Source organism: Xyrauchen texanus, chromosome 7 (genome assembly GCF_025860055.1).
Source record: "Xyrauchen texanus isolate HMW12.3.18 chromosome 7, RBS_HiC_50CHRs, whole genome shotgun sequence".
Taxonomy (NCBI): domain Eukaryota; kingdom Metazoa; phylum Chordata; class Actinopteri; order Cypriniformes; family Catostomidae; genus Xyrauchen; species Xyrauchen texanus.
In genome coordinates, this window is record NC_068282.1 from 15948695 (window position 1) to 15957663 (window position 8969).

The 8969-nt window shown below is 36.9% G+C and overlaps 1 protein-coding gene across 1 annotated transcript; it reads left to right on the plus strand.

Annotated features, from left to right (window-relative positions):
- Positions 1–3261: 3261 nt before the first annotated feature.
- On the plus strand, positions 3262–7259 carry apof (apolipoprotein F). Its single transcript, XM_052130891.1, has 2 exons — positions 3262–3399; positions 4552–7259. Exon 2 carries the CDS (start codon positions 4569–4571, stop codon positions 5889–5891), a length of 1323 nt encoding a protein of 440 aa, XP_051986851.1. The 5' UTR covers positions 3262–3399; positions 4552–4568; the 3' UTR covers positions 5892–7259.
- Positions 7260–8969: the final 1710 nt, after the last annotated feature.

Genomic DNA, 8969 nt, shown 5'->3' on the forward strand with positions numbered 1-8969 from the left:
CTTCATGGGGCATTGGGGAAGGGTACGTGCAGTCTGATACAGCTGGTCGTTTTGGCACGTCAAGTACCTGCCCGCTCCTGTGTCAGCAGTACACGTACATGGTTCAGCGCATGGCGTGATTTAAATTTGACCCCTAGTGTCGCTTCTTCGACACAACGTCAAAGTGAGCAGCAGACGGGGAACATCTAGGTTACGGATGTAACCTCCATTCCCTGATGGAGGGAACGAGATGTTGTGTCCTCCCGGCCACGTCGCTGAGCCAAGCCACTGTTGTGGCCGGACCATTTCCGGCTCCTCAGAAAAATCCTGAATGAAACAGACGTATTTCTCCGCCTTTATACCTGTATGTCCGGGGGCGGGACATGCAAATTCTGTCTGCCTTTTTTCATAGACCAGAGGTATATTCGGTGCTCAAGAGAGACCTCTAGTGTCACTTCTTCGACACAACGTCTCGTTCCCTCCATCAGAGAACGGAGGTTACATCTGTAACCTAGACGTTTTACACTTACAAAAACATTTTTTTTTCTTTTGTGTTTATGAGAGATATTTGCTCATCATGTTGATTTAGTAATTATGATCCTTGCCCTGTGAATGCACCATCCCAAGGCTACTCCTTATAATTTTTGTGATCCAATCATTATAAACCAATTATGACTAAATCAGATTACCTCCACAGCCATCTAACAACTTTTACTACTCATGGGCATTCATAATCACAAATGTATATTGATGAGATATTCAGCAGCATAATTTCATTTATCCACACATACATACAAAAATCACCCAAAGCTCCACCTAATTGGTGATATGTTTGTTCCCCTATGTATTTATTAATACTTTATATGGCTCTGTGTGTGGTCATGGCAAGTGTGTCACATGTGACTGAAATGTGTAAGAGACCCTTTGTGTTTTGGGCCAATAAGTCTGCATGTGAAAATGAGAATCACACCTCTACATATTTCTGCTTGTATCTCACTCCTCCCACCCTTTCCTCCCTTTCTCAGTGAGCACTGATGACTTTGACACCAGAGCCTTTCACAATATTTAATAAGCACCATTTAATCAGAAAACACAGCATACTGTGTTAGTCCATGTGTGTGCAGTACATTTTGTAATTCATACATAATTTGGAAACCAGTTCACTAGTGTCCAGATGAAACTTTAAAGGGATAGAATAAAATTCTCACATCATTTACTCACCCTCATGCCATCCCAGTGTTTTCTTTCTTCTGCAGAACACAAACAAAGATTTTTAGAAGAATCTACAATCTAGAATTCTATACAGTTTTGTATGTCCATACAATGCAAGTGAATGGTGACCAAAATTTTAAAGCTGCAGAAAGTAGCATAAAATTAAACCATAAAACTCCAGTCATTTAATCCAAATCTTTTGAAGTGATCCAATCAGTTTTGGGTGAGAACACACCTTTAAGCATCTGATAAGAAAATATCATAATATAATAATTAATTGGATAAAGTAGAATTGACACACACACACACACACACACACACACACACACACACACACACACACACACACACATTTTAGAGTTCTGGTCTTGGATCACATTCCTGCTCCTTGTTTTCCTGCATCATCTATGCCAGATGAAGCTTTTCTTAAATGGCATCTATGCTGAGCTTCATCCAGTTCCAACTGTGATATTAAATATTTAGGTTAGGCTAAGGGCTAGTCTATAATAATAATTATTAGCTTTATATAAAAACAAGAGTTTATTGTACAGTATGTCCTCATATTCATAAGTAAACGTGTGTGTGTGTGTGTGAATATTTTGAGTTACATCCAGTTAATTCGTCAAAATGTAATTCATCATACAGTGTTTTAAGGTTATGAGCGAGTGATGAATGTGCATAGAAGCTTTTTTTCTTGTGGGAGATTCCAGTTTCTCAAGAGAGCTGAAGGTCATTCCACTATAGAAGCCTTTTTGAGACTTTTATAATTTAATGCGTGGCAGGATTTCACAAATGATTACCACTTGTACTGACATCCACCGGTCAACGTCATCTATTGTCAGTGTTTTATCTGGTCACATGCTGTGACATTTGCGTATTCTAAGTCAGATTTTTGGAATTGACAATGATTAATGCGTCGAGACTGACTGTGACTAGTGCTGCAAACATTGAGTCACAAAAAAAAAAAAAAAAAGTTAAAATCTTTAAGATTATTCCTTACTTTTATAGACAAAATGTTATACTTTTATACAAAATATGTTTTATTTTTATGCTAATACAAACAGAATCAAAATCCACCATTGGCCCATTGAACCTGGAGATATTCTGGCTCGCACGAAATGCTGCAATGCCCTCTGATGGCAAATTTTGCACACTGAACATATTACCAGTAAAATAAGAAATATAAATTTTACTTTTTTAATGTTGTGGTATTATTTCTCTCTGTCTTTTTTCTTTATTTTTATTAGTTGAATGTAAAACAAAGAAAACTTATGATGTAAAATGTAGAAAGTAGAAAATGTCAAATTCAGCACTATCTACGTAACTAATCAAATGTAAGCAAATTTGTGACACCGACCATTTTCTTACTTCATTGAAAGACACAAGATGTTCTTTGGATCATTCTCAGATCACATTGGGATTTGTGGAGTCCATGCCAGCTCAAGTGCATGCAGTCATTAAAACAAAATGGGGACAAACCAAATATTAGGTTTACTTTTTCAGTTAAACTATTTACTCAAATTGTTATGATGCTATTATAAATTACTAGAGAAGTATTTTCATTAGTTGTCTCAGACATTTGGTCCCTACTTTAAATATAGTATGTTAAACAGCCATCAGGGGGTTTCTTTTGTAATTTTTTTCTGAACAGATATAATGAAAATAGTATGTATTTAAATGTGGGGTCTGTGCAGTAGTGTAATATTTAACACTACTCAACCGATTGGATCTTTGTGCTAGGGTAATGACCTGTAAGCAAATGATAAAGTCCTTTTGATTTTGTATCAGCACTTTGCTAAATACACATGAACAGGTGCACAATTTTATTTTCTCTCTCTCTCTCTCTCTCTCTCTCTCTCTCTCTCTCTCTCTCTCTCTCTCTCTCTCTCTCACACACACACACACACACACACACACACACACACACACTGCAATTTATCTGGGTCAAACACAAAGCATTCTCCCCTCTCTGTGGTTTCTGAGAGAAAAAAGAGAGATAATAATAAGAAGAGAGGGGACATGAGGGTAAATAAACAAAACGTCCATAGAACACATCAACCCTCTCCACGTGATGCCACATTCATCACTGGGCAATGGGGCCAGTGAGAGTGACAGAAAGAAATCGAGGGCTACAAAAAACGAGGGGGGTGTATATGTTTTTGTGAAGGTTGGATCCTAACACAGAGGTACAATCTGGATTGTTAGAAGGTAAGAACCTTATTTCAATTTAAGACATTGTTTCCTCTGTAACTTTTAGATAAATTTAAACAAAATCAAAAAGAAAATGCATGTTTGTGAAATTATGTATTTTTACAGAAGTAATGCATGAGAATATATAAGAGTATATTGGCAATGAATTATCTTCCCAAGGCTGGACAATTATGCAAATGTCTCTTAAGTGTTATTACTGTAATGCTCATGTGCTCGTAATGTTTTCTTTTTGCACACTTTCTTCCTTTTTGTCCAGTTACACTTTGAAAAAGAACACATACTAACCCGGTCAAATGAGAAGTAATAACAATAGTATGAGTTGGTGAAATCATAAGAAATAATACGATTTGGCTTGTATAAAAAGTACCACTTTTACTCCCATACAGAAAAGTTAAATAACCAACTATGTCATTAAAAGTTTCCCTCAGTTTAACATCCAACTCAAACCTGAACCTAATCATAAAGTCTAACCCCTTACCTTACCCAAACCCTAAACCTAACCATGAAAATACCTTTTTTTTGTGTGACTCATTGTGGTTTGCTTATTACAGGCTGTTGACATTCATCAGTCATTTGTATTGCATAAATACATTTGGAATGAGTACAGTAACTGAATCCGTTCACAGACATTTCCTTACTTAAAATAAAATGCTGGATAGGAAGCATTTAAAATTCTGTTTATTAACTGGTTGGTCTAAGAGTAGTACTTTTATGTATGAGCCAAGTGGTATGATATTTTATGATTTTGCTAACTTGTACAAATTACTGAGACTTTGTTGGACATATACACAGTCACACAATAACATTTATAGGCTATTTAGGAATCTCATGTACTAATTTTTGTAAGCTGAACCCCCTAGACCTAAATTTTTAATTGAAGCAACCCCAGATATTTTAAGTAATGTAATACTTTTGATATATAATTATTTTGTCTTTGAAATTGCATTTTTCTAATTACTGTTATATTTTATTGAGCCAATATTACATTTATTGTTCTTTTCTAATATTATTTATACATTTTATTTCATTTAATTCACCATTGGCATTTCTATCCCAATTAAGAAATTTCACAGCTGCATATATGTATTATCTGGATACTACATACGCAGACTTTACTAACTTTATGCATTCCACTTCTTTTTTGTTCAGAAACACTGCTTTTCAGTATGGCTAAATGGAACTCAAATCTTAAATGGCTACTTCTGGTTCACCTCTTGCTGACAGATGTGGTATTTGCCAGAGCTCCACTTGGAAAATACCACCTTTTTGGACTTCAGAGAAGTCTGCGGCCAGTCACTGAGAAAACATTCTCATCCCAATCATTTTTGTCAGAATCTCAAAATGAACCTGGAATAATGTTCATCAGCAAGGAGGCTGAGCAGGTAGAATCACCAGTGGTTTCAGATGAAGAACCTGGTCTCCAGCAAGCCCATCAGCTGGTCTTAGACCTCTCTGCCTTGCTACAAGGTCAGCTGCATCTTAAAAGCAATACAAGCTGTCCGGAGCTTGCTGCTGGGGGTTGGAAAGGAAATGAATTTTCTCAGGAGCTACTGGGGTTGGCAATGGTGCCTGTGTTGGTGTCAGCAGGATGTTTATTTGAAGCACAAGCATTGGTAATGAAGCTCTACACAGTGCTGGGCCAGGATGATACACGTGAACTTTTGCAGGACATACTGGTGCTGATCAAGAGAGGCAAAGAGAAAGAAGAAAATCATATTGGCAATCACACCTTTAGAAATGCAACCCAAACCCCATTCCCTCCTTCCATGCTTAGCTCTGAGACACAGCGCCACCTTCTGGCTGTAATGTTTAATATCCACCAACTAGCTGAGGTGGGAGAGAGAGCTGATGGTTATAATGGCAAAGGTGGGCCTAGGGGGCAATGCAAGGGCTGGATAAGGGTGAAGGGCACCGAGTTACTAGGGCAGACCGCAGACCAGATTGGGACTTTGCATCTTGAGGAGGCACAGCAGGCTTGTCGAAGTTTGGGTCTCCATTGCGCAGGTGTGACCCAAGATGGCAGCTCCAGCTCTGGATCTTATAGTGTTATCATAAGGCCTGGTAGCAGAGTAGTGCCTTCATCTTCCTCAGAGAGCTGGATACAGAGTTGCAGGAATGGGCCTGTACGTTGGCGCAGAAATGCAGTACCTCAGTGTGCAAATGAAAAGGAGGAGCGAGTGTATACTGTGGTGGAGTGGATTCCTGCAGTCTCTACGCTCTATAATCTGGGCACAGCTGTTTATTATGCTTCAGTCAACTGCTATGAGACTGCAAAAGAAAGAGCAATCCTCAGCACTGTGGATCTGGGCACTGATGCCCTCATGGCTGTAACTGGGGGAACCGCAGGGGTGGCTGGTTATGCTTTAGGAGCAGGCCTAAAAACTGGTGTAAAGGCAGGGATTAAATACCTGCTAAACAGCATAAAACAGGAGGAAGACCTGCAAATGAACCAGAACAGCTGGGAGGATGGAACTCTCTCAATACAATAAGACGCTAAGGGGAAATGAATAAAGAGAACATAACATAAGAAATAGAAGGACAATAACACTGCTTCATTGAACAGTGCTTCATTGCAAGGATTTTTTCCGCTTGTACATTTTTTATTTATCATATAATCAAAATTTGATTTGACATGATATGACCCCATTAAAGGTAAGCTCTGTAAAAATTTTGTTATCAGTGCCATTGTAGAAATACACTATTCGCAATCAGCCATAATTAATTTATTCTGCGAATGATAGTGTCCAATAAGGAGGGGTAGAGAAATAGTGTTTGACTGCTCATATAATTTTAACATGTAGCCTACTACTGATGTGTTTGCAGACTTCATATTATGTGTGTGCACATAATATAACACAATTTTCAAGAGTACTATTGATTTTCTTTACGGGAATTAGAGAAAAATTACAGAGTGCACCTTTAAGAAGTGAGTTGTATGTGTTTGGATCATAAGGGCTAATGTTCACAGTGACAGTTAACAAAATCAATCACAATCATTCAATCATTCACAGTGTATGAGTAAAGCAATAATATTGAAAGTTAGTATTCTCATCTCCTACTCTTTTTAATTTTGAGTAGATGAAAAAGAGATGATCTACACATGAAATGCATGAACAACTTTAATCAAGATTAATTTAAATGATGACATATTGTATGTTTATTATGCTTGTTACCATGGCCATAGTTATCACTAATAACAGTAACACTCAACCATAAAGTATTTCATTGCTACAGTTTAATCGAAGACATCCAAAAAAGGTGCATGAATAAGAAATTATTTTAGTTTGTTTTAACAAATTTATTTGTTGAATGGACCTTATTCAAGTAGCACCATATAAAATTTTTTACAGGAATTAAATCAACACTTTGAGGTATTGTACTGTCTCTACAACCAGTTTTACTGTTGTTTAATCCTTTAATGTATACCTCGGGTCTTTAGTGAACTGGAACCTCATTCCACCCCCTGTACCTCATTAATTTCACATACATATTATATTTCTTACTAAGGTTGGCACTGATGTGTCCATGATTGACTTGATTTACAGTTGACTTTGCTATTTGACGAAGAAGCAATGTGGAAGTAGACTATAGTAAGTGTAACACCTGAACAGTATGATTTGTCTTTTGTCATTTGGGTGTACTACTGAAATTATGTAATTTTTGCGTCTATTTCTCAAAAAGTGCCTAAGAAAAAAACAGATGTGTGAAATATGTGTTATGTGTAGCTCAATATGTGTTTGACAGCCAGTTTCAATGTGGAAGTAATGAATCCTGTTCTATATTTGTTGCATCATCTCTTTGAAATATGAAAAATAAAACAGAAAACATTCTAATCCACTACTTTCTAATTGTCTTGAAAATGCTTTAAACATTTAGCATTTTGTAGATCCAGTTGTGATAGAAATAGTGCCGGGTATCTAAAGACCCGAGCATGCAAAAATGTTTGGCCAAACACCCATGAATTTAAGGGTTAAAGTTCCACTGACGAAACATAGGAAAAAAAAAACATCTTTCCAAGACATTTCAGTTGACAAAAAACTCCAGAAAACATGGAAAATTGTATGTGATCTAGGAACTTTATATAGTGTACAGTAGGGCTAGTAAACCGGCTGCCCACGTGCCAAATCCGGCCTGCCAATCAACTTGATCAGAAATACGTTGAAATACTGCTTTGGAAAACATGGATCGCACCATTTAGGTAAGCATTTGATTGCGTCTTTTTCAGTCAAATGTATTTATATAAATTGCTTAGTTTTGTGAAGTGCTGTCAAATCTACAGTTGTAAAAAATTATCACTGCAGTTGTTACAGAAATGTTGTCAGCTATGGGATGAAATTATATTATATATTTATATTATATTTTATATATTTTATATTTATGCATTTGGCAGACGCATTTATCCAAAGCGACTTACAGAGCCCTTACAGTGTATTACAGGGACAATCCCCCCGGAGCAACCTGGAGTTAAGTGCCTTGCTCAAGGACAAAATGGTGGTGGCTGTGGGGCTCGAACCAGCATGGTTACCAGATTACCAGTTATGGTGCTTAGACCACCACACCACCACCACTCCTGGACTCAACTAGACTCAAAAATTAGACTCAAAATGATTAACAAATGTGTTCATACTTATCCATCAATTTGATAATTGTTGCACATGTATCTTACAATCCACAGACAAATGCCTTTCAACTTGTCTGTGAAATTCAAAATTAAATTAATGTGCTGGGATTTGTACAAATAGAGACATTTCTGTGAACACACATTTCCCCATATGTATAAATCTATCACAGTTTGTGTATGCAACCAAAGGAAGATGTTCATTCATTGCATACATTCATTGTTGTCTATTTGTGTTGATTCTGTTGGATTCATTTACATTTTGAGACTTTGTTTAGCTGTTTTTACCTTGGCCGACTCACAAACAAACAACTATCTAACTAACTTAACAAACGTGTATTTCAAGTCCAAAAAAATAAAAAATACATCTCAACTTGTAGCTGTGAAATTTATCATTAAATAAATGTGTTGGAATTTGTACAAATAGAGACAGATCTGTGAATACAAGTGTTCCTTTTTGTACTAATACATAACTTTGTGTGTGCAACCAAAGAGAGATGTTCAAAATCAAACACAAATTGGTCTTGTGAAGCATTGAGTGTGCATTTGTGGTACAAGAGATACAAAAAAATGAATTTATTTACATTCATCAATTTGTGTCGATTCCCTTTAATTCATTTGAATTTTGAGACTTCCTTTCCACTGCTTTTGCCTTACACGATCCACATGTAACTTTGTTTGAGCAAAGCAGCTACCACCTGATTGCAGTCTCATTTACAAATGTTCCATCAGGCGGGGAATGGTTTATTCACAAGGTCAATGAGCAAGTGCTCAATACTTTAAGCAAACAGAGGCTGACATTATGAGAGTTTGATTTCAAGGTCTTCGGTGTCGACTCTCTTTCCCGACTCTATCTACTCCATTTACTTTCCATCAGGATAGTTTCAAAATTCAGGGCCATGCCATTAGTTGGCAGTACCTTCCCAAGCGACATATTTTCACCCCCAAA

Coding starts and splice junctions, on each gene's coding strand:
- apof (XM_052130891.1), top strand. CDS start 4,569: ATGGCTAAATGGAACTCAAATCTTAAATGGCTACTTCTGGTTCACCTC.